Source organism: Pecten maximus, chromosome 11, assembly GCF_902652985.1.
Source record: "Pecten maximus chromosome 11, xPecMax1.1, whole genome shotgun sequence".
NCBI lineage: Eukaryota > Metazoa > Mollusca > Bivalvia > Pectinida > Pectinidae > Pecten > Pecten maximus.
In genome coordinates, this window is record NC_047025.1 from 12,281,581 (window position 1) to 12,309,403 (window position 27,823).

Here is a 27,823-nt window from a genome sequence, read left to right on the forward strand (position 1 = left end):
CTTTGCCAGAAAATTCTGAAGTGACCAGCATGTAGGAGGGGAACAGTCTGCTGACTGTTTCCCCTATGGGGGTTCACTCTAGCAGGGAAGTGTCCATCCCATTGGTCAAACAGATTACATATAACCAAATTTAGTCATCTGCTATTTGATCAGGGTGAGGCCTGCTTTATGTAATGTATGTGGCCCTGTTCACAGTTGGTGTCCCAGATGCCAGCTGACCCTTTATTTACACAACTGTAGCAGTTAAAGTAAAGCAAGCTGGACCCCTACAAGTGAGGGATCTGGTTACTGGTGTAATGAGATCTAGACTCCCTTGTAATTTTATGCAGATAAAATTGCCCACCACCCAAAGTATTAATAACATATTAAACTAAATTAATATTCTCATTATCTACCAATATTATACAAATACAGACTTTGGTTGAGCGCAATCCATGGTTTTACGAACCTGACCTGGACAATATCCCCCAAGGCCGAAGGCCGAGGAAATAAAGTTCAGGGCAGGTCCGTAAAACCATCGATTGCCCGAAACTAAAGTTAGTATTTACATTTTATATGATTTAAATTAATCTAAAAACAAAAACAAAACAAAACAAAACAAAAACACCTAATAAAGTTCCTTGAAATTACCTCAAATCAGCACCGGGAGGTCAATATAACGTTTCGCCAGATTCGTGGAATGTTATATTGGCCTTTACTAAAAAATACATCTCGGCACATAATTTATAGCAGGAGTCAATAAAAGATTCCGCGGACCTGACAAAACATTATATTGACTCCTCGGTTATGTCATGGAGTATATCCAAGGAAATAATTGATGTCGTGTCATCTCATGAGGACCAATGAGTGAAAGTGCTACATATACCAATCATATAATAAAATCAACTATTGTATGATATTGAAAATATCAAAAGTCCTCAAAAGGTCCTCGCCTCGTCTGTCAATAACAGTTTATGATTATACAATGGGTGAATTGAATCATCATATTTATTTTATGTGTGTTATAAGGTTTTATATGAATATATATTAAAAATACAGTGAATCCCAGAAGTAGCGCAGCGACTTACCGACTATATTTTCCTAATTGTCTTATATCAACAACAAAAGGGATTTCAAATTCCACGAAAACGTGTTATATTTGTTCTAACTTGAGGGATGTGTACTGAAACATATGTATTTAAGATTTATTTTATATAATTCTGCCTGGCATAATGAACAAGACTTGTCCACCCAGTGAAAACTATTTCATTATACATATAACAAGTAAGTGTCATTTACCATTAGGAAAAATAAGGTATCATTTCGTGTAAACAACAAAAATGCATACAAAAATTACTTTTTTTTTAAATGTTTCATTAATATATCTTAAATATGGTTTCAAATAGCGACATCGCGTGTTATTTCAAATGTAAATACGTGCGTTTCTGAACAAAAATCAATTTTCAAAATCGAAAACAAATGAGCTATTCGAACAAGGTTCTCACCAAATGCTTGAAGTAAAATAATATCATGGAATTATGTAACAGGCTATCATTTTCCTCATAACTGGTACTCTCAAGATTTTGTTGTTTTTGTTGTTGTTTTTTTGTTGTTTTTGTATTATTATTATTTCCTTGAAAATGATTTTTAAAGAAGATATACTGTAGTTGTTTGGTGAGTTTATGAAAATGGAACGTAACGCCCCCATCCTCACCTTTCTCTTCACAGTGACACATGCTGTAATGTAAATAAACAATATGAAGGCGGACTGGCACAAGGTATTACAAACACGTCTGGTAAAATAAAGACACGGATGAGTTTGAATTAAAACCCGACAGAAACACCAGGTCCTTTCCGTTAGATAAAGAAACCAAAATTAATTTGCATTTTGGGTTTTATACGGTCGCAAGAGCACATCACACTGTAAGACGCACACCAAATACTGAATAAGAGAGTTTTCTAAACAAACCAAGAAAAAAAACGCATTTCCGGGTTAAACAATTGTTCTCTTTATAACATGTGAAGAAAAAACAAGCGACACAATCTTGCTAATCAATAATGCTTCGTAAAGGGAGGGTCCGCCTGGTGAGTAAAAGACAAACAGAAAATGCTGTAACTCAAAACCGACAAGCTAAGGAGAAAAATGAAAAAAAATATATAGATATAGATTGTACATGTAGAACCTTGAATATTACATTGAGAATATAACCAGGTGTTCCGGAGGTTGAGCGTCTCGTGCTTTATCGACGACATCCGTCATGCAAATCTAGGTCAAATCTAGGTCAAATCTTGGTCAAATCTAGGTCAAATCTTGGTCATGCCACATCCTCAAAATATGAATCAGCGTGGTGAGTAGTACACCTTCGTAGATGTTTCAGATTCTCAGATCAGAAATCAGTTTTAATCAGTTGATTGCTTGCATATGAATGATGTTTACTAAATTCGTAACGATGATCACCATGGCAATAAGCATGTTGTACGTCACAATCGACCACTGCTATGTTACGTCACATCTTTGTACGATCGCATTATCAAAATGAGAACAAGTAAGTAACAAGCATCAGACATGCTTAGCAGCATCAAATCCATCAATCGTGATAACGTAATACAATATTTCTATGTGTGGGCATGATGTTCACCGTAAATCTTGTCTATAATCGTCACTATCCAGAATCTCCGGAATGCCTTTCTGTGTTGGGATCCAGCTGCAGCCGATATTTATCACGAAGTTTCCGAATCAGATGCAGCCAGTAAATGGAGATTGAAGAAAAACCTATTAATTTTGTAATTTGAATCAGGTCCTCAGGTGTTATGATTAATATACTTATATATCAATTTTTCCCGCTGTTTTTCAACATGTCTATCTAGATTAAGATTTCACGTTTCGAATATGTGATGTTGATGAATAGTATTGATTTATTTATTTTATCTCATTCTATTTTTATTAACTTTCTTTTTTAATTGTAGTAGTAGTCAATAATACCTAAAATTGCGCTGACATCCCTTTCCCAGTGTCTTCAGACAAAGGGTTGACAAATTAGTCTTTGCTACAACACTATTTATTTGAAGCTTGTCCTTAGCGGGTGTGTTGTGTATGTTGTGAAAGTGGTACTGACAGTTTAATCAAAATTGGCACTGACATTTGGGAATACTACAATAGGCGCGAGACAACCTTGTCAATTTCAGTTTCTATTTCAATATCAGTTAAACAAACGTCTGTAAGAAATGCTCGGCCTTTACCAAAAATAATGGGTTAAAAGGTTACAAAAAAAGGGTCAGTGACGTCAAATTATTTAATCGTGACCTTTTCCCCTCCTGATTTCACATTTTATAGTGATAGTGATAATGGATTCCTATGAAGAATTCCTGTCAACTTCTGAAATCTGATACGCTTAAAGTCAATAAATTGGAATTTGGAAATATATTCTGTTGTATTTGTCTTCCTTGCACTTCCTTTGTCTTTCTCTTTTCCTTTTGGAATCTTTCTTTTGTTTGGCTATATATATATGATGTATTTACGCTACCACAATGCTGATATAGATTTGTTGATGACAGGGCGTCCATACGTTAAACATACGTGAACATTCATTAGTTATTGGCCGTTCAGCATATATAAGGATGTTGTAGATAGCTGTTACACAATATTAAAACTCACGTTGGCTAGTAAAATAGCTCTATACAAAGTCATCAGTGATGTCATAAAACCCAATACAGTGGTATGTTCCGTCTTAGGAATCCTTGGGCAGAAGATCAATTACATTTAAAAGTGTCGATTAAAGCACGCAAGACCAACTAAGTATATCAGAATGGCAAGATACAGAAAGAAACACTGACAATTGTTTAGTCTGATGAACTATGAACTTTATTCTAAAACAAATGCGAAAAAAAAGATAGATCATTGTATATCAATAACTCTTGTTTGCCCGGATGTGCGAGGGCTTATTGTGGGAAAGCCAGAGAACCCGGAGAAATCCCACGTGGTCGGCCAGGTGCCACTATATAGCGCCAGTAGACGTCCAATCAGCGAATCCAGAACCCGAGTGTACATGTGCTACCACTGCGACACCTGACCATCCGATCACAGTGAACTACAATCGATCGAACCGAAACATGGATGAATGGAAGTTTCCGATATTAAAACTGATTTTTTTTAGTGATGTTAATTTTTGACAAAGACAGCTATTATCTCAAGAATCGGGACTCTTTCACCAATGTTCTAAGAGAAGAAGAAATCCGAAGTGTCCAGATGAAAACGCTAAATTATTATACTATATATGTTTCTCTCATTTGTGACACAGAGAGCAAAGAAGAGTCTTCAGGACGTCCACCTGTATATTACATTGTCGTTACTTAAGGACATCCCTTTACTTCAAATTTCCCTTACGAAAGCATTTTAGAATTAAAAGGGGCTCCTTAACTAGAATTTCCCCTTAAATTCTGTAATGCTTTCCTATTTTGAAGCTATAACGATAAAACGAGGCCAGACAAGCATGATCAGCCCTCGAAAAACGATCCGGTGATCTCTAGACTATTGGACTAGTAAAACAACCTGTCGTCACACGTCTAGATTTGTGTCTCCATTGTATAATGATAAAGACGTGTAATATTAGAAATTCGTTATTAGAGCGGTTTGCATTAACTACTAAAAGTATACAGTAATATTTAAATATATCAGAAGGAGTTGTACGGGGTATATGAATGTGCTGTCCAACATATGGTGTCGGCGAGGGGTTTGTACGGGGAATATAAATGTGTTGTCCAACATACGGTGTCAGCGAGGGGTTTGTACGGGGAATATAAATGTGTTGTCCAACATACGGTGTCAGCGAGGGGTTTATACGGGGAATATAAATGTGTTGTCCAACATATGGTGTCGGCGAGGGGTTTGTACGGGGAATATAAATGTGTTGTCCAACATACGGTGTCAGCGAGGGGTTTGTACGGGGAATATGAATGTGTTGTCCAACATACGGTGTCGGCGAGGGGTTTGTACGGGGTACGTATATAAATATGAGCTACATATGGTGTCGGCGAAGAGTTTGTAGCTAGGGGTATATAAATGTGTTGTCCAACATATGGTGACGGCGAGGGGTTTGTACGGGGAATATAAATGTGTTGTCCAACATACGGTGTCGGCGAGGGGTTTGTACGGGGTACGTATATAAATATGAGCTACATATGGTGTCGGCGAAGGGTTTGTAGCTAGGGGTATATAAATGTGTTGTCCAACATATGGTGACGGCGAGGGGTTTGTAAGGGGTATATAAATGTGTTGTCCAACATATGGTGACGGCGAGTGGTTTGTACGTATACGGGGTATATTAATATGTTGCCCTACATATGGTGACGGCGATGGGTTTGTACGGGGTATATTAATATGTTGCCCTACATATGGTGACGGCGAGGGGTTTGTACGGGGTATATTAATATGTTGTCCTACATATGGTGACGGCGAGGGGTTTGTACGGGGTATATTAATATGTTGCCCTACATATGGTGACGGCGAGAGGTTTGTGCGGGGTATATTAATATGTTGCCCTATATATGGTGACGGCGAGGGGTTTGTACGGGGTATATAAATGTGTTATCTTACATATGGTGACGGCGAGGGGTTTATATGAATGTGCTATTTTGAATAAGGCGTTGATGAACAGATTTTACGTGGTATATGTCAATGAGTCATTTTTAATATTGTGGCGGTGAAAGGTTGGTAAGGGGATATCAATGTGTTATTTTAAATATGGTTAACATTATGTTTTGTGTAATTCTGACTAACTGGCAAATTCCAATGAGAACTAAATAAATTACAAAAAGAATAGAAGTTACCTATACCTGTAATACTTGTAGATATGGAAGGTGTTTTGTCACAGTTTACCTGGGTGGTCGGAGTGACCGGCGGCGATAATTACAGAGATTAATACCTATAGGATTAGTATCTTAGTAATAGGGAGCTGTGAACTGTACTTACCGAGGGGACAAACTAAGAGTTACCTCCTACATTCTTTCCTAGGAATGAACTGAAATTTTATTCGTCTCGGTACTTTTCCAACTTTTTGGAACAAAAAAAATAATAACTTAATGTTTAGAATACACTCAAATGTCTCGAACTCAATTTATAAAAGATGAAACAGTTTTAGTGGTATACAAATCTTTGCTGAAAATATGCACACCCGAGAAAATGGATTTTTATTTGGTATAAAATGGTAGATTTTGCGGTATGAAAGTGCATTGGTTTTCAAACACAGGTGCAAATATGTACCACAGTGTAACCAAAGGTCCCCTAAATCCCAATTGGCCGTCCCCTAGTCCTGCCCTGCAGTGAATTTAAGTTGATACAGTACTTACACTATCACATCTACATTTGTAATTGCTCCAAATTTATTCCACGTGTTTGGTATGTTTCTACAATTCAATGTATAAAGTGAACCCCGAAGTCCCACCCCTAGATCGTGCAATGACCCTGGGGTTGTAAGTGATCTATAGGTCGGACCATGAGGTTATTTTTTCATTATGGGTTGCAAGTCGAGCAAGTTGTGAACGTGTTGTATTCCAACATAGGAGGTTCCTGGGATTGCATCCTCTGATCGGCGGAACGGAAGGATTGAGAACAGAACCTGTCGTATTACATAAACTATTATACACTGATTTTCTATTTGTTACCAGCGGTCCTTAGTAACAACGGCGACTTCAATAAGTCAGCAAGAGTTTAGACCCAAGTTACTCGAGTAATAAGAGATCGTCCAGGGTGTTGCAAAGTCATTATGCAGTGATGAATGGAAGTTTAGTACTTGTTGAGGGAATTTGATATGGTGGCTGATTTCGGCCATGTCACACTGTCGCGTTGGTGCTTTGAGATCGGCAATGTATCATGCAGTGCGACAAAAATATCCGAAATAAATATCGTCTCCCTGTCACATTTGCAAGATACTTTTGTGTCGTTGGCACGTTCGTTTTGTCGCATGTCGCTTTTCGCATGCCGCGCTGTCGCTCTTTCCATGGCGCATTGTAACTCTTCATGTCAAATGACAACTCGGATCATGATCTGAACTTGTCTTAAAAATCAATGCATAGAAAAACCGATATTTGGACGTGTTGTTACATTGATGGAAGGGAGATAACTCATAATTCTAATTTTACTTGTTTAAGGCCATAGAATGAATTTGACAATGGTTCCTGAACAATCAATACAAATTGCGTCATTAAGGCTGCTAAAAAAAATTCAAAACTGTCTCTAAATTTAAAGACCTCAAAACAAACGTTAAAATGAATTCATAAGATTAATAAGACTGTACAGGTGTCACCCGATAAGTCCTTTTAGTTTTATTCTATTTCGGAAGAAAGTTCCGCCCTAATTTTATTGGCATAAGCATTTAAATTTCAAAATGTGCATCTGTAGTTTTACGTAAAGACAAGTCACTCAAACTATGCCAGTTCCACAAGAAAAGGGAAACAGTAACGATACTTTACGAAGATAACAAATGTGTGATTTAGCAATGGGCAGATACAGTAACTGCACGTCATACTTCATACAGGGAGGTAACTCTGTGCAACAATAGTGTGACGTAACGTCTTTTGTTTGACAATTCCTTCACGACCGAAGCATTGCAGCACGGACTTTCGCAGAATAAATACGAATACATTATAACTCTAATAACAAACAATGGACAACAAGAACAATAATCAGGTAATGTACATTTGTATCATGTGATAAGAAAAATTATTTTGATTAGGCTGAAATGTTTTAAATTTTAACTGATTAATAGATTTCTAATAGATTATTCATTTGAAGAAAAGAAACTTATTCTGAGAGAAAGTGACGACGGTTTTAAAATCCTATATGTGTATTGAATTCATTGAAATCTATATATATTTCCTTGTGCGGAGCGAGCGATTACTTATAACGTGCGCATGAACGGATAAATTTATTTGTAAGATGATCATTTTTCTCTTTTGTATTTCATATAAGGTTATTGACGGAGAAGAATGGCCCAATGACGTGTTTGGCTTTTTAAGAGTTAAAAGGTCAAGTGGTTTAAACCTATGGGTGACTTTCCTGGAGGACAAGGTAAACTTGATATCCAACGAAATATCATTGTTTTAACTAGAAATCATATAAACAGGTAAATCTTGACAGAATACTTTATTTTCGACAAGCGATTAACTTGATTCATATTACATATGTACCTAGTACCTAAATATAAATATTACAGTTATACTTTGAATTTTTTATATAATGTATCATTTATTTCGATACTCTGAAAAAAACTAGGGTTTTAGCAGTTGGTAGTTTTCTTTAAATCCCTTCGAAATGCACATCTATGTATCTAAAAATCACTTTCAAATACTTGTTAAACCCTTACATTTCAGGTCGTACTAAATGACAAAACTGAAGAACGGAGAGGCTATCCGGAACTTGCGAAACAAAATAAGGTAGATGAAAAGGAAAATGGATTCTATGACGAGGATTACAACCCATATGTTATGGTGTTTGCCGACGACATTGACGATTGGGGATTGTGTGATGAAATGCCTGAAGCCTGGAGACTTTAAATTCAGGTAAAATCTTTTGGCAAAATGGTTATTTAAATTTAAACCGCTCAATAAGATGTATTCACAAGTTAGAAGTGTTGAAGCTCGCTCAAATCTTCATTTAAAACGTCATTAATTGGAATTATTTCTTTCTGGTATTTTGTTTTCCTGTATTCTATTATTAAATTATATTATTTCACAAAGCGATGTATGTAGATGATTAATGGATATTTTGAAATAACATTTTCATTTTTTTTTTTTCAGTACACGTGCAAGGTCCAAACAAAGCCGGACGAGCTGTATGCCTCCCGTGAGAGGATACATGCGTGTGACGTATGCCGGGCCCGGACCAGTCTCAGAAGAGAATACATCACCGAACTTTTGTCATTGGCTGAAATTTTGAAATGAAAGAAAAAAAGAAAAAAAAAACACTTTAGTTAGTGTATGGAATGCATTTGCAGATTTTACGCGATTCACATACAAAGAACGTCGTGTTCTCAGGGACTTGTCGACCAAAGATACTTAATGTAATTTGATATTATTTTTATACGTTAAAAAAAAACTTTGTGCTTACGAAACCACGTGAGTATAGACAATAGTACATTGTATGATATATTAATGTACCTACCATATATCCTATGTGACTGATCCCGTATGGAATCGTTATTGAATCTTACGATATTTTTGGTATAACAGATTTTCTTTAGTCGTGGTTCGAATGAAGCAGAGGCATTTATGAATATGAACAGTGTAACAGGCATGCAAATAAATTGTGTTAACTTTTAACTAATATGTGTATGTTCTTTCTCCGATTATCCTAAGCTATTCCCTTCTTAATCTAAGTCTATAGTTAAAGTTTGACTATGCCCAATTATCTAGTCTATAATGACTTGACCATCGCCATTCTTTATTTCCTCCGGAAGGAGATGTTTTAATGCAAGAAATCGGAAAAAGAAAGAAAGAAAGACCAGTGCGGTAAAAAAATAACAGGAATATATTCCTCCACCGCTTGAACCAATCAAAGTGATTGACAGTCACTATATTACAAATAGCAATGCAAAGCGTACAACAAATCGAGCAGACTTCATTAAGAATTGTCTTTGGACTCCGTCATCTGTGAAGGGGATTCCTGTGGTCGCTCCTAATAAGCCGAGAGTAATTGAGATATGTATCCATGCTATTTATTGGCATAAGAACATTAGTGCCAAATTCGGTCAGAATATCGTTCATTAAGTTTTTTTTTCTTATAATGTTGTTGTTTGTACACACGGAACAGATATGAACTTTAAAGTTTGTGAGCAGTGTGGAAACAGATTACCGACACAATATGTTGGTAGTGCCAACAGGGAACATAGGGAGTAGACGGTTTGAATGTCGGATGGAGATTTCGCAGTAAGCCACATTATAGAATATATGAGAAATGGATCTTTTGCCAGACGTTCATTGAGGAACGAATTTTCGTAGGACATTGTAGTGGATTTCACTATACGTTTCCTATGTCTGGGAAGTATCATGTAGCTTGATTAATTGTTGAATTTCTAGCTAGCACTGTAATATAATAATTAATGCAAACGTATAGTAAAAACCTTTGGTAATTTTTTTGAAGAAACAGCAGTTTTCTCTTCTCAATTTCTGCTGAGATTCTGGAAAGTCCAAAGCGCACTACTGTATGAAAACGTGAAATTCTCAAATACAATCGTGGGAGAAGCATGCAAATTGGTGTGTTCATCGCCAAAAAGCACTACTTCTTGAAAAATCAAGATGGCCGCTGCAGTATCACAAAATAAAGCTTTCAGGCAAAACAAGTGGTTGGATATGTTGTTTATATGTTGTTTATCAACAACTTATTAAGTGTGAGAACGAATCACTTATACTTTAGCATGTTTTGTTTTTTTTCTTTAAAAGAAAGAACCTCCGGTTTCCGGTTTCTTTTAACTTTTATTGGAACAAAAAGATAACCAAATCTGATCAGATTTATGGACTGCGCACATTTACCGATGCTTGTCATTGAGTGTTTAATCATGATCACAACCACGGCTGTGGTAAAAACCAGAAGGGCAAACCAAGTCACCATCCGGATATTTCTGGCATAGACATAGATAGTACTCTGGCATATGAAATACACATTCCAAGATGAAACAATCTGTCATATTTGAAGGATTACGAGTTTGACAACGCATAAGAATATCAACATATACTGGTCACGTGATACACCATGACGATGACCTAAATATGTTACCACCAGTTTGAAGGTGTTGTATGCAAGTAAACGTGACATTGACAAGATAATCTGAGAAGGAGAATCTACCCCCAGACTAGGACCATGGAGATCTAGAGGCGCGTTGACAATTGTTAGTAAGGACCTTGGAACAGACTCCTCTTGACATTTTGGCCTGAAATCAACAAATGATGACGACACTTAAATTGTCTTTTCGTAGCAATTTTGCTGCAGGAAGTATGGTCATAAAATTGGCATAATAACCCTTGTTGCAAACCATGTCCAGCGAACTGCCTGTACCATGTTTAAAGACAAGTAAATTACTTCCTTGTGAGACTTGATGTCTGGACAATGTTAAGGTATTCTGTTAATGAGACTGGTATAGTGTGAATATCATGCTTCGTCTTTAAACCAAGGTTCTTGATTCTCTCCGCATATTCCTTTGGTATGTTAGACATTTTAAACACTGACGCCACATTTTCTTCACTTCTGGAATTTTCAGGGGAGCTTATATAATTATATGATCTCGGCAAGTGTGATTCTGTGAATAGTTCCAATGGGTCCATGTCTAATTAAAATATCTTGTTAAATCATAAACTATATTCAGGAAAAGTTTCATGCTTTTACCTTAAAACGCAGCATTCTTCTGAAAATCACTAGTTACATGTAGCCTATTAGCATCACATGTCTCCATGCACAGGGACCTGACAGAGTCTTTGTTACAGTCTACGTGTATTCGAACCTTCCCTAATGTGTAAATATACTGTATCACATTTTGAGACGTTTTGGAGACTAGATTACAATTCGATAAAAATGACACCCCGGTGTTCATTATATTTATAGGATGCTACTGAAAGGAAAATTATCGATCTTTTCAGTGATTATAAGCATATTTTCACTTTCAACTGAAATATGATTATTTCATCAAAACACGTGTGTGGGCGGGTCGATTTTTTTTTTTTTTTTTACGGAGAATACATTTCACTTTCAGGTTATACTTAACACTGGGGTATCATTTTACCGAGTTTACATCTAGCCCCCAAAACGTCTCAAAATGTGATGTACATTTTAGAGAATGTCACAAAATACGTGTAGCTGGACTAACAAATATATATATATGTGTTTAAGGTCTCTAGCTGTGCCTCTTACATATTCTGCAGAGGGAAAATTTATTTTGGTGTTGAAGCAATTAAATCATACATAAAGAATGTCCGCATGTATATTCTTATATATGTCTTGGATGTAGGCAAACCATGTTTTTGTACTTTTTTGGCATTTCCCTATAGGCAGACAATGTGCATAAGTCTATATATACTGTAAATATTGGGTCTATCATACATGTATCATAAACATATTTTTTTAACATCTAATAATTATGAATTTTATAAATAATTAAGTCTCTGTTTTCTCTTTGGTTTTATACACGTGGTGCATGCTGAGTAAACCTCGCTGGTAAGGGGTCCCCCAACCCTTGAAAAACTTAACTTGTACTACTTGTAGTACTGTTACCGTCTTCAAGTGTATTGCTTCTTACAGTCCATTTGTAGTTTTACCATCGTATGACACCATTATCGGGTACTGAAACAGGACAGTTTGTGGCTATATTTTGTTGCTGTTTTTCTTTAAATGAATATTTCTAATTAAGATTCGTTTTACTCGAGCCAGAGGCATATACATGTATGTCTCTGCTCGAGCACCCATTGGACAAGTGATAGATAGTCTCTGATACCAGGTAAAGCCAAAAATAAATTTCAGTCAAAAATTTAAAAAAAATTCATTGTATGTGAAGGCCTAATATTTAGTCTAATATGTATGTGTAATGTATGGCAAACTACCAACTGTTAAATCACAAAGAACGTCAATCGGGGATATTTTATTTTAGTTGTTATAAGCGACATTGTTGTGATTCTTTTTTTCAGCGTTGTAAGCGATGTTTATTGATGTCCCGTGATTACAACTTTGAGGCGGATCACACAACCGTTAGTCACCGAACAATATGGATCTTGCTATTCTAACTCTGTTCGTAATAGTCACGGCAGTTCAAGCGAGCGTCGTCGAGTTTGAGATCAAGTCAAACAGTAGAGCCTCATTCAACAGAAAACCAGCATGTCTGGACAAATCTTTCAGAAAGGGAATTCAGCCTGTTGTAAGGTGAGTACATGTACGTTACATCGGTAATCATGATTTACAATAGTGACTGGCCAAAAACGAAAGAGGATATATAGTTTAATTTGGATACATTCCATTACACACTGATAATTTTATGAAAACGTTATATATTATGTTTTCCATCAGAAACATATTCTTAATCCGAATAATAGATCTAGTAGTCATATCAGCAACCAAGTACAGTTGAGTGTAAGCTAACCTTTACACCCAGTGCACTAGTAGCGCACTACATTTAAACTACAGGTAAACTAGTAGTGCACTACACCCAAAGAGGTGATGAACGGCAAAACCCCCATACAGGTAATGGGCAGTACCCAACAGCCCCAAGGCTACCTGTGATTTTTACCTGTACGGTATATATAAGGCTATCTAGCAGTTATATTCAAAGAGTTAATATTTAAAAGGTTTTGGAAGCTTAGATTGATGTTATATTTCAACCTTTCTATTCTTGTTAATTATACACTGTAACTAAGTTAAGACAAATTTACTTTATAAATCCTTTAACTAAGTTAAATTGTTCAAGCCAAGTTTCATTTATCTTTTGGTACTTTTTATTTTGTATCCATTGATCAGTTATATATTTCACATGTTTAATTCCAGTTTGTTTGTTTTCATCACATGAAAGTATATAATAAAACATTTGAAAACAATTATCGTTACTTGGAACATTTTCAATTTGAAACATTTAATTTATATTGAAGTTTAGTTTCAGATTAAATTAAGGGGCATATTCATAATTTCATTTTTGATGTGATATTATGCTTATTAAAACCTAATTCAGCCCATTATGGCATAATATATGTTGTACATTATATGTGTATACAGTCAATGCTTAAAGTCAGAAACCTGAGTGAACACATAAAGAAATTAATTAAACCTTGATTTAACATGTAAAGAGATTCTTTGAATGTACTGGTAATCAAGTGATCATAACAGTTCTACATTTAAAAATTTTAAGTTTATAAAAGGTATATGTTACTTGAAATACACCTTCCATCTTCCTTTACTGAAATAGTTGAAATTTCTGTACATGTACCCGTGTGCAGGTATCAAATATTTTGAAGATCTAACATATTGGATCTGATTCCAGGTACATGTATCAGTTACAGGTAACACAGAAGGAGATAATGGCCCCAGGGAACAATTAATGTCATTTTTGTTATGAAATACATATACAAATGTACTGGAAAACTTGGGGAGGGGGAAAGCAACAGTTTTAAGCTTATATAACACACACGTTCATGTATCTGGAGCTGTACAACACTTGTATTTGTGATTTCATAATTTTCTTCTATAAAGTTATCTGCTAACAAATATATATTATATACATATGTGGATCAGGTGGACCTTAATTGCTAAAGTTTTACTTTACAGTTCACGCTAACATGTTTTTTTTGCAATATTGTTTAAAAACAAAGTTTTGGGATATGTTTTGATCAGCATTTAAGTGTTTCCCTATTGCATTTAGAAAATGATTAATTGTTCTTTACCTTAAAATGTGTAACAGATGGGGATTTTACCTCTTCTTGTAATTAAAGAAAATCAGCATATATAAACTATACTTATTGAATATCTTTATTGTGAAAAAAATGTATATAAAAGTTAATTATTTTTTGATGATTTGCAAAAAAAACTCGATTTAAAAAAACAAAAACATCCACGGGTAGATATTATATATGGGTAGTGTTAGATGCTAATTACAGATAGGTAATATAAGGCAGAGGAGCCTGGCACAGCATGCTATAAATGGACCCCTGGGGGTAATTGGGGACTTGACAAAACTATAGCATGGTGTTAAAACAGGCACACCTTAAGATGAATCCTCATCTGATACATATATGTAGGTAAGGTGTTATGGAGGTCCATAAAGTGGTGGTGAGGTGGGGTTTGGGCCCTGGGGCCCAGGTGGCCATGACAACAGGCATGCCCTGAGAGTACCAATTATACAAACAGGTACATGTACATAACTTGTTGTGTAGATATTGTCTCTTACAGAACATAAATGAGAATATACGAAACTTCTGATTCTTGATTATGTACTATGAAATGATTTCACGGTTGAATTAACAGATATTGATGAAGTAACAAAACATTGAATTTAAAAATATTTTTGTCTGATGAAATAATAAATATTAAAATATATGTACATATAATATATACAGTGTACTTGAGAAAAAAAATCTACAAACAGTCATCAAGGCCTAAGGTAGAATTAATCATTGATATAAAATGCATATAATTACATCTAAAAAAATAAATGAAAAGCATAAAAATTTTGAAATTATAAAGATAAACCTTAATTTCCACTATAATGAAATCTTAAAAAAAAAATGATAAAACCCACTGCAAATCCAATTGATAGAGTTTTAATTCCTCTTGTGCAATTTATCATATAAGAACCACAGCCAATTTTATTTTGAGTTAATATAAGATAAAATTTTATCAACATTTAGATAATCATATACCTGGTAAAGTCAGGATGACAGATATAAGACAGTAAATTTACACAGGTCTGTATATGTAACAACTACAGGTATCTAACACAGGTGTCCAGTGGCACTGTGTCCATTACCTGTATGGGGGATTTGTGGTCACACCTGACTGGACGTAGTGCACTACTAGTTTACCTGTAGCTTAAATGTAGTGCACTACTAGTTTAAACATAGTGCACTAGGAGTGCACTAGGGTGTAAAGGTTAGCTTACACTCAACTGTAGCCTTCAGCCAACACAACACACCCAGGCCATCAGCCAATACCAACAAACAGCTGGAAATCAGGGCATATATATATATCAATCACAAATCATTTCAACTACCACACTGCAAAACCATATTCAGAATACAATATTTTTTCCATGTACAATATCTGAGTGGAACAAGATCCCACCAGATAATCTGATATCATATCCTCCTGTCCAACAGCTGAATCTTTAAGTCTGCCATATCCTGTCAGTATTATATCATCCCACAAAATTAATTTATACCTACCGGTATATATATACACATCTTTTTGGCTTTTTAGGAAACGACTGCATCCTTTTTTCTCTCTCGCATGACATTATCTTCAACTTGTTGGAAGTTGATCATTAACATCTAGAAGTAGAAGAATGATGCACACATACATTATTATTTATGTACTCCAACAATGTTAGAGGATAACACAGCGACTTATGACAGGTGCCATGTAACATGGTCAGTTGGTGCACAGGGGCATGTCTATAGCTAGTCTTGTATTGAAAAATAGCCAGAAATACTTATATAATCTTTATATACAGGTATTTCTGACTATTACTTGACATGCTCCTGTGGTTGGCGTCAGAACCGAAAGATTATAGCCAGCGACCTTTAGCTAGCTGAAGTGAAGCAGATGCACACATGTACACTGCCTCCACTAGTCCACATCATGATGTCACATGTACATGGTCATTTAAGTAACGGGGCTAACTAACTCAATTGTTTGGGGTTTTTTATTCAGGATATTTTGTTTAAAGCAATTGAACTGATTAATTTACTTGATCACCCTGTAATTAAATTTCTTGATATTTGATGTCTTTTTCAAATGTTGTTTTCTTAAAAAATCACATGGTTAAAAAGGTCCACTGCTTAAAACAAAATGTCAAGAATAAAAAAAGAACAAACATTTTTAAACGAACATTAATGTTCGGTTATTGCCATCAAGAACTGGACTGAGAAATATGACCATATTTGGTAGCCACATTCACCAATACGCCATCTACTGTCTGTTTCAATGAAAATGGCTGCCCCCATGGCCTTACGCTTCAAATAATTTATGTGCAAAAACATCTTCGTTTTATATAATAGTTTTGCCGAAAATGTTGAAATGTATTCAGTAGATGTTTTCAAGATGCATACGATTTGAGAAATGCATAACGCTAGCGAAATGTGAAGACTAAATGAACCTGAACTTTGCGAACAACTCCAGGTCAATATATTTATGTAAACAACTATTGCGCAGGCGCATTCGTCTCCGGATGTTTTGAAAGTTTTGCTCTTCCGTGTTCATTCCAAAACGGCTGACATTATAGCATAGGTCTGCAAATATGTCCGCGATTTACTTAAATGTGTAATATATACATTCTAGAATGTTACATCATTTTCAACTAGGTGTGTATTTATATAATTTAGAGAAAGAAATATATCAAAAACGGCATACGAGACGATACGTTGTATCATAGATTACTGTACGTGTTTGCGAGAAAGAACTGTACATATGTATAGGCTTACAATAAAGTGGTATTTGTGGTCAGGATGACTGGTCATAGCGTTAACGATGTCATCGATTTCCATATACCATTTCTATTTGACGAAAACGACCAATACATCAAATGCAAATGATAATATCTTGTTATGTGCACGGGATTTCTTGTTGTAGGCGATACTTGGAACGTCTTTACTGTTGTAAGGGAGGTAACTGCAAGATTACGGAAATCAAAAGTTATACCAATTTGATTGGTCGATTCTTCCATGACTTTGGCATGGGGTTTACAATCGAAGTGACAGATAACTACGGCAATATTCAGATGATATCAACAAAAACATTTTTGGATACGTGTGGTTGGCAGTTGTTGTCATGTTTAAAATGAACAATTATATAGTTTGGTTTTATTTCGGCAAAGACGAGAATATTTACTGAAACGGACCACAGGTGAAGCGGACTTGGAAATACCGACGCGAAGAAAAATGGGGCTCAATTATAATATAAATTGGCATTATTTTCAGAGAATTGACCCAAATATATGTTCCTCAATGCCTAATTGTATCATATGTAAAATATTACAGGACCGATTTTTAAATTAATTTTTCATTTGCGAATCGCGGCCCGATTGTCGTTAGAGTTGAATTGCCGAAATGGCCGATAGTGGACCCAAAATCGATATTTTTACGAGAGAATGGACCCAATATAGTAATCTTTGGTGTGTGTATAAAGACCATATGAATTTGTTTTTCATTTCCCTGGAAGTATTTTGAAATCATTTGCAAAATACCGAATTCACGACTAAATTTTCGATTGTGACGAACTACTGAGACGGTGTTAAGTTCATGTTAAGCCAATCTGATTAAAATCAGCTGTTACATGGCTACGTTTACTATGCACTACGTCTACGTAAAAAACGGAAAACGGAAATCCGGATTATCTAAAAACAAATGCAAAAATACTTGTGATATTCACTTAATTTGATATTCAGCCGTTAATTGTTATTTGTAGTTTTATAACTTCTGATATATTGTGATTGATTCTCTATATAATATTGCTGTGGAACTTGTGTTATTTTTCAAATTCATTTTAATAATTTGTTAATTTAGAATGTTCATCAAGTCATGATCAAGACTTGAAATTCTCACTACACCATACTTCAAACACGGAATAATCAATGAATTGATAAACTGAAAATTGAAGTCAAGCAAATGAGTTAATATTTACCTTAAGTATTTTTTCAATATACAACAAATGTTCAGATGACTATTAGTGCCATGCTGTTACAAGATTTCAGTTTCAATTCTAAAATTGAATTAGTATGTAAATATATGCTAGCCTGTCAATATCCACAAAGCCAGTGTAGTCTACTGTACTCAAAGTCATGCCAGTAGATAGCGGTACATATACGTACTGCTTACATCTAGTGCTTACTTGTGTGAACTATAAATCAATAACAAAATGGTTCATATATTTCTTTATATTACTTCACAAATTATTTGGTGTCTGAAGATCTGAATGAAGTGAATAAACGATGTATTAAATTATGTTTATGAAATATTCAAATCATTGATCATTCTCTTTTAAAAATATTGATTTCAGGTCCATTTTGGTAATTCAACTATGACAGCAATCAGGTCTCAAATGGCGAATGATTACAAAAAAATTAAATACTTCTCGGTCAAATAAACCCCTAATATTTTACATATGATTAATTTTGACATTGGAGAACATATAATTGTGTCCATTCTCTAAGCACTGGTAGAAAGTACAGAATAGAGCTTCATAAATATATTCTCAAAATTACTAATTACCCCGGTAAATATAACATTTTACATAAACCTCCCATGACTGATGGTGAACTTAAAGTTGCAAATCTCCTGTGTCATTCCAATTTTGATGTGTAAATATATACACATACGGTATATATATAGTTATAGATATGGAATGCTTCACAAATTTGCATACAGTTATGGAATCTTATAACACCCCCAAAGATGTTCTCTCCACATAAAGGTGTGATTTGTGCAATTACATTGCTGAACTGTGTGGTACAGTATGATTGGATGATCAACATTGGAAAAGGACAATAAATAGGGAATGTGTCATCCCATCGAATGGACTGTAATCTTTGTGATCAGGTTTGAAGTTGAAAATGAAGCTTCGAAGTTTTCTTTTTCTGTTTGCTGAATTATTCGATGAAGATAGTCTTTATCTGGTTGCTATCACATTGTTTGCAATACTGTAATTATACCAGAAGTATATCTTCTCATATCAAGATTTATTAACATCAAATGATTCCAGAACAAAAGGAGTCAAGTTTTTAGGTCATCTGACCCAAAGGGTCAGAATGACCTATAGTCATCATGCTTCGTCCGTCGTCGTGCGCCGTGCGTAGACTTTTCACATTTCAAACTTCTTCTCAAGTTCCACCAGTGGGATTGAGCTGAAACTTGCCTGAAATGATGCTGGGATGGTCCTGACCAAGTGTTGTTATTTTTCGGGTCAGTCTGAAATCCAAGATGGCCGCGACAGCCGCCATTTTGAAAACACATTTTAAACTTCTTCTCAAGTTCCACCAGTGCTGTTGGGCTGAAACTTGCCTGAAATGTTCCTTAGATGATCCTGACCAAGTGTTGTTATTTTTCTGGTCAGTCTGAAATCCAAGATGGCTGCCACAGCCGCCATTTTGAAAACACATTTTAAACTTCTTCTCAAGTTCCACCAGTGCTTTTGAGCTGAAACTTGCCTGAAATGATCCTGATATGATCCCGATCAAGTGTTGTTATTTTTCGGGTCAGTCCGAAATCCAAGATGGCTGCCACAGCCGCCATTTTGAAAACACATTTTAAAATTCTTCTCAAGTTCCACCAGTGCTTTTGAGCTGAAACTTGCCTGAAATGATCCTGATATGATTCCGACCAAGTGTTGTTATTTTTCGAGTCGGTCCGAAATCCAAAAGGGCCGCCATAGCCGCCATCTTGAAAAACACATTTTAAACTTTTTCTCAAGTTCCACCAGTGCTGTTGGGCTGAAACTTGCCTGAAATGATCCTGAGATGATCCTGACCAAGTGTTCTTATTTTTCGGGCTGATCCGAAATCCAAGATGGCCGCCATAGCGGCCATTTTGAAAACACATTTTAAACTTCTCAAGTTTAACCAGTGCTGTTGGGCTGAAACTTGCCTGAAATGTTCCTCAGATGATCCTGACCAAGTGTTGTTATTTTTCGGGTTGGTCCGAAATCCAAGATGGCCGCCGTGGTCGCCTTCTTGAAAAACACATTTTAAACTTCTTCTCAAGTTTCATTGGTGCCATTGAGCTGGAAATGGATGAGGATCTCAAGGAAGGCGAGTCAACATAGTGTTGTTATTTTTTCAGCCTCGTAAAAACTTTGACATGGCAGCAATGGCGGCCATTTTGTAACATGATTGCGCAATCATGGTTTTCCTAAACAACATCTATTTCAAACTTCTTCTCAAATTCCACCGGCGGGATTCAGCTCTAACTTACCAGAAATGATCCTGAGATGGTCCTTACCAAGTGTTGTTATTTATTGGGTCATTCAGAAATCCAAGATGGCCACCATGGCCAACAGTGTCACTATATTCTTGCTACAGAGAATGCATACTACTATAATATAAGGGTTTTAATTTAGAGTCAGATGACCGTTAAGGCCCTCGGGCCTCTTGTTTGTTTTGAAGTACCATACATGCTTTAGTATAGTTTCAATAGGATACATTCCTAATCCGGGCCTTGATTAGCAGCTCTGGTTTTGGTTTTCAGTAATTCTTTATGTGTGTTTCATCATATTAAGTTGAAATATGCCAAACTAACGATGGAACTAGCCTAAATTTAGTGCATATTAGAAGTCGGCATCAATAAGGTCACAGAGTCCTGGCTGTATTATAACTGATGATGCCTTCCCGACATATTTTATTTTCATCCATCCAAGATAAATGAACAAACTTCCAATTTCAATTAGGACCTTACAGAAACATGCATGTGTACAATCATATCAGAACAGCTGCAAACATTTCAGATTATTTGCAATTAATTTCTAAACCAATATCAGTAAATTTATCAACTTTAAACTTAGAAGATTACTGATTTGGGGTTAAACAATAATGTTCGTTTACAGTACTTCCAGTACTTTGATTATTGAATCAGTTAATGTTAGCCCCGTTAAATGACTCTGTGGGACATTTATTAGATTAGCCTGAAATACCTATACTCAGTGTATATAGGATTTGTGTTCAAACAAATGTTTGAAATTTCATTTCCAGTACATACCCGCGACCACATGAGTACATCGTCATGAGCACCCTGCCTAAGAATTGGGACTGGCGAAATGTAAATGGAATTAATTTCTGTAGCACAACTCGTAATCAACATATACCTCAATGTAAGTATTTATTTTGGTTTTTATTTCATGTTTAACCACAGGCTTGAATATGGATAAGTCTGTTATGCTTACTTTAGGATATATATATATACTGCTAGTGCTATAGCCTCCTCAGGGAAATACAAGTGGTCATAAAATTTGCTATTTTCCCTTGTATTCACAATATAGAAATATGCAATTATTAGCATAAATGATTTTCATAATTCCTTTTTTTCCTTTATTTATTTGTGTATTTGAATTATTCCATGAAAGTAGCTTGCAAATGTCCAGAAGAGAAAAAAAAACAAGCGTTTCAAAATTCTAACTCTATACCTCGTTTATCATGATTTTAACTCTGGACTTAAATTCCAATTATAGATAAAAATTTATATGCTTCTCTAGTATATGTACCATATGACCACATACACTGTCAGTCTGTCATTAGGGCATCCAGTTGACCCTTGATTTGTAGCAATTTCAGAGGTTGAATCACTATTTCTCAGAAATCTGAAGGTAAAAACATAATACATGTATGTCAAATAGACATGTCCTTTCAATCTCAAGAGTCTGAAAAACTTTTTTTTGAGGTCAAAAACATATTTCTAAGGGTCATCTGGATGTCCTGGTCAATATCTGGCTCAGAATCTTACAAATGAAGAACTGATGATGAATATTTTATGTGAAGTTTGAGTTCTAAAATATTACATCATTGCTACATACACAGATTGTGGTTCCTGTTGGGCTATGGGATCAACAAGTGCTATGGCAGATCGTATTAACATCAAAAGGAAAGGAGCCTGGCCATCAGCCTATCTATCTGTACAACATGTCCTTGACTGTGCTGAAGCAGGCACATGCCATGGGGGCGATGACCTCCCTGTGTATGCCTACGCCCACACTCATGGCATCCCAGATGAGACCTGCAACAACTACCAGGCTAAGGATCAAGGTATGATTGTCTTTATTCTCATGTTATGGTTCTATTATTCAGGATATTAAATCAAACGTAAATCAGTTATCATATATATAAAACTTAACACCTTTATAATATTAATTTAATTGAGTATCGCCCTCAAGGGGGTCGCAATGGTTGAGTGGTTTAGGTGTCCCAACACTTTATCACTAGCCTTCCATCTCTGGGTGGTAAGTTCAAGACCCACGTGGGCCAGTTGCTTCGTACTGACCTATGTACTGACCATAGGCCGGTGATTTTTCTCAGGGTATTCCAGCTGTCATCCACTTCCAAACCTGGCACATCCATAAATGACCCTGGTTGTTAAACACAGCAAACCATCACCATCAATAGTCACCTAGCTATATAATAGAATAATTTGAAAAAATACAAAATCCGAAAAGGCAAGGGCCATGATCTCAGCTATGCAGAAAGATTATATTACTGATCCCGATTGGGGGGGGGGGGGGGGGAGGAATTTGATTGATCTGGAAAGAAATTAGACTGGTCCAGAAGGAATCTAAATGATGATCCAGGAAGAAACTCCAGTTGGTGGCCCCTATTGGACAGCTGTAAATTTCCTCTTCAATAAATAATCATGAGATAGTAAAGATACAATCAGTATTCAATTTATAAAATATATGAATGTTCACTATGATTGACTATCATGACTTGAATGACCATTCCCCTTTATTTCCCCTATTGACACCAGTGTCACACATATCTCATGTGTATCATCACAAAACTTGTCCCTGCTACTTTAAACACACAGGTCCCTGTGCATGTGAATATATGACCTTGGAAACAGCATTTAATACCAATTAATGGTGTTTGTACAGTGACTATAATGGATACATTTTACATCAACTGCTATGCCTAATTTACATATTGTGTATGAAGCAGGTAAATCTGGAGAGGGTCAGTGTTTTTTCTACTTATTAGTGTCTCTGTCACTTAGCAGATGGAGCATGCTTCTTTTGTAATGTTGGTGTGAGAACCATCAATTTATTATCACCTCAGAGAGCCAGTTCAACATCTGTTGGGCCACTCAGCATGAATGTTGCTAAATTCTAATGATTCCTGTTATTCAACTTTGAGTAACTGATTCTGTTGTTGGTATGTTTTCTATAGAATGTGATCCGTTCAACGAATGTGGAACATGTTCGACCTTTAATCAGTGTTACAAGATACAGAACTCTACAAAGTGGAAAGTGGGGGACTATGGCAGTGTGTCAGGCAGAGACAAAATGATGGCAGAAATCTACAAGAATGGACCCATAAGGTGACATAAGTTCAATTAAAATATATTGGCGAGGCAATAATATTGGCCATAAGTGCCATATAGCAAACAGTTTAATTATAAATTTTCATTTTCTACAGTTTTTAATGTCTAATTATGTAGCTGTGTTAATCCAGATGTAACTGAAGCAAGGTATTGTACTAACAAAATGATCCTTTAGCTTGAACAGCCATTTTGACAATGAACAATCATCACTGACTCCAAGACTACAGTTTTAAGATAGGCCAACTACGGGTAATATGATTTCCCCCTACTAATATACCAGAAAAAAAAATGAGTGGGTATGTCAATAAATCTTTCAATTTTTTTTCCATCAGAATTTAGCTCATATGGTCCAAAGGACCAAGGCATGCTTATCTAAAAACTATGGGCTCCATCCTTCTGTCATCCGTATACATCAACATCTCTTCAAGTAACTTCTTCTGAACCAATGATTGGAATCTATCTTCATTTGACTGAAAGCATCCTTGTAGTGGTTGGGATTCCAAATTGTACAAATGGTGGGACTGTACCTCAAGGGGGCTGAGGGGTGGGGCCAAAAAGAATCAATTTGGCTATATATATTGCTATAATCAACTTTTTCTCCAGAACTTTGCCCTGGATATCATACATAGGTATTTGACTGGAAGCATATTCCAAGATGGCAGCAATTCAAATTTTACAAATGATGGGGACATTAAGCCAAACGGTCAAGTTCAAATTTTATATTTAAGGGATTACTTAAATATCCAGGTGAGCAATACAGGCCGTCTGGGCCTCTTGTAACTAAGGTTATATAGACATGGAATCTTTAGGGTTGGCACAAAAATAGAGGGTCAGTAGGGTTGGCAGTATTTTTTCAAGGTCTCATAATAAACTACATTGTATATTAGGACATGTGTTGTAGATTAATATTGTTTGTTGTTACAGCTGTGGCATAATGGCTACTGATGGCTTAGAAAAATACACTGGAGGTATTTATAAGGAGAAAGCAGAGTCTCCTATGGTGAGTGTGAATTCTAGAAAAAAGGAAAGTATTTACAAGCACAGTCAAACCTATCATATGTGACCTTCCAAGGGAGCCGATAAAAAGGTCACATATGACAGGTGACCTCTCGATCAGGGTTCAAGAAAAATGACCTGAAGAGGAAAGTTCATAGTTATTCTGCCACATATATCAAATTTATAAGATACTCGTACACTTACAGATATGGAAATGGAATTTCCTCACTCATCAAATAAATCAAGATAATAAATATAATTAAATCTGTATTGAGAGACTACTTAAGGGAAATTGAAACAAAACAAAAAACAAAAAAAATGATTTCACTTAAATACATAGAGGATCTTACATGAGTGGCTATGTCATGTGGAATTTATTTAACGAGTTCAATAATTTAATATGCAACGAGCATTTAGCCATTTACATATCAAATTATTGAACAATTTAGATAAATTTCATATAACATAGCCACAAGTGTAAGATAATATCTATCGCATGACTACTATTAATGAGAATATAATTAAACAACTTTAAATTTTTGTTTCTGTATAAGATAGGCAAAGTACAAAGTGGTAAAAGATATATAATTTAATTTAATTCAATTTCTTTAAATTGTACTTTAATCCCAAATATCATGCTGGATATGTCTTGTTGTAAGTATATATATAGGTCCCTGCACCTTAGCATTTTTGTTAACAGATCTTGTCTGAATATATATTTCTTTCATAATGCATAAAGCTCTTTGCTAAAATAGTATGTAGGGAAGCATAAAAAATCATTTTCAGAATGGAGCTTAATTGGGGATCTTCTTTTTCGGAGATACACTCTACCGTTAACACCTGTGCAAATTTAAAGTACGGATTTATTTAATTTGTCTTAAATTAATCTTGCATGAAAATAAGTAGACAGGGTAGGTATACTTTGTACAGTGCTTTGAATAACTTATCTAATTTGAATCCAATGATAACTTGATAATGATGTATATTTGTACAACAGGTGAACCACATTATATCCGTGGCTGGATGGGGAGTGGACGAAACCAATACAGAGTTCTGGGTTGTGAGGAATTCCTGGGGTGCTCCTTGGGTAAGTTCCATATGGTTTATATTTTGCTTAATCTTCAAGTTTAACATGAATAACACTCATCTCTCGTTCAGTTCACTCTAAACTGATGAATATAATTATGTTTGATGTCCCGTACGACTTAGCTAGGGGCATACTAGTTTACCTCACTTCTGTTCATTCCTTTTGTCCATCCACCTGTCCATCTGTCTGTCTGTATGTGTCTGTCGTCTGCCGTCGTCGCAATATAGGTTTTTAGAAGTTTTTAGCAAATTTTCTTAGGCATATGATGGAAACCAAAAATATAGTTACAATGCTTGTTTCTTGCATTTGTATCACTTTGAGGTCTAATTTGGGGTTATATCAGGTAAATTGATATTTTTTTACCATTTTGGACTTACAGAATTAAGTTTTTACCAGTGTTTTTGAAGGCACCTGTTGACTTATAGCATTGCTGCATCTATGATTTCATGCATTATGACTTATTTGGTGTAATACTGAGCAGTTTGGCTAAAGGCTGAGTTTGGGAAACTGTTGCTTCACTGTCAGTTAAAGATGCTGATATACCAGTTCAAACTGTCTGGTGGTCATACATGTAGTGTTTTCTTGACACATCGCAATTGTGGGAGTCAAAAGTAAGCGTTGTGTGGGGGCGTTCATATTGTACCAACTTGTTTTTATATGCCCGTTAACAACGGGTCATATTATGGTATACCCTGCGCTGTCTGTAAGGCCGTCTGTGCGTCTTTCCGTATGTATGTATGTCCATCTGTTAACTTTTCCTTGTTAGCGCTTTCAAGCCGTTATTTATCAACAGATTTTTTTAAACTTGCTACAAATATTCTATGGCACAATATCTCAAGCGAGTTGGCGTTACAAAATTTCACGATTATTTTTAACAGATTTATGCCCCTTTTATTGCTAAAAATGGGCATTGTGTAGAAAATGCAAGAAGTTTTCTATTTCTTATGCAATTTCTCAAAAAGTTTGCACAATACAACTACAGGCAATTATGTTAAACATACAGGATTTCGACTTGTGTTTATATGACGGGCATATCATGCTCCCGCTTGCGGAGTTCTTGTTGTATTTATGCTGTAATTTTCTTTTTTTTTTATTTCTCCAAAATCCCTCATGTAAAATTGTATATTCCTCACAAAATGAAACCTCACAGCATGTGTTGGTATTTCATCAAGATCTACAAATATAAGTATTTCCTTGTTTTGATAAATGAAGATAATTTTGTATAACTATAAATATATTAGACTAGTTTACTGACATTTATAGGTACTCTGTCCAGATTATTTGCATAATTAAGAAAAATGAACAGATGAATCTTACCAGGTATTTGTTCTTTCAGGGCGAGCATGGGTGGTTCCGTATTGTCACCAGTAATTATATGAACGGCAAAGGAGATGAGTACAACCTGGATATAGAGTCGGAATGTGCCTTTGCTGATGTCATTGTCCCCGACAACTACTAGAAAGGATATTGGCAGTAAAATGTCGGACACAGGTACCTTTGGAGATTACAAAACATTGTTCCTTTAATATATTTTGGTGGTTTTTTTTACCATGCATGAGTTTTTACATTTGATAAAAATGGTAATAATTTACATTTAAGGAAAAGACCTTAAGTGTCTTTAATTTCAATGTTTAAATACTTGTGGTTTAATTTATATCATTATAAATTACTACTTATTCATATACTGTAGTAATAACTTTATTTTATAGAAAATTGTTTAGGGGTCTGACTGTTATTAAGAGATCTGTGATGTGGTTATTTGTGTGCATTCCAGTTAATATTGAGGTTTTATTAAAAATAGACATTTTGTTGAAGTGTTTTATATGTGCATTATATTTTTCTGTAAAGTATTGTTTTTTCCTCAATGGATCTGATTTTAAACTACCAAAAAGTAAATAAGAAAATTCTTTTGAAAATTATGAAACAGAGCATAATTTTCTCTCTTTTGTATTCAAGGTGTTTGTTCTCAATTTCATTTAAGCTTAAAAAAGGGGAATTTGAATCACTTTA

General features: G+C 35.4%; 2 protein-coding genes across 2 annotated transcripts; both read left to right on the forward strand.

Annotated features, from left to right (window-relative positions):
• The first annotated feature begins 7,571 nt into the window (after positions 1-7,571).
• Positions 7,572-8,529, forward strand: LOC117337773. Its single transcript, XM_033898886.1, has 3 exons — positions 7,572-7,663; positions 7,946-8,044; positions 8,347-8,529. Exons 1-3 carry the CDS (start codon positions 7,640-7,642, stop codon positions 8,527-8,529), a joined length of 306 nt encoding a protein of 101 aa, XP_033754777.1. The 5' UTR covers positions 7,572-7,639.
• A 4,119-nt stretch (positions 8,530-12,648) lies between these two features.
• On the forward strand, positions 12,649-27,599 carry LOC117337774 (cathepsin Z-like). Its single transcript, XM_033898887.1, has 7 exons — positions 12,649-12,877; positions 21,396-21,514; positions 22,218-22,442; positions 23,577-23,727; positions 24,655-24,730; positions 25,724-25,813; positions 27,150-27,599. Exons 1-7 carry the CDS (start codon positions 12,723-12,725, stop codon positions 27,270-27,272), a joined length of 939 nt encoding a protein of 312 aa, XP_033754778.1. The 5' UTR covers positions 12,649-12,722; the 3' UTR covers positions 27,273-27,599.
• The last annotated feature ends 224 nt before the right edge of the window (positions 27,600-27,823 follow it).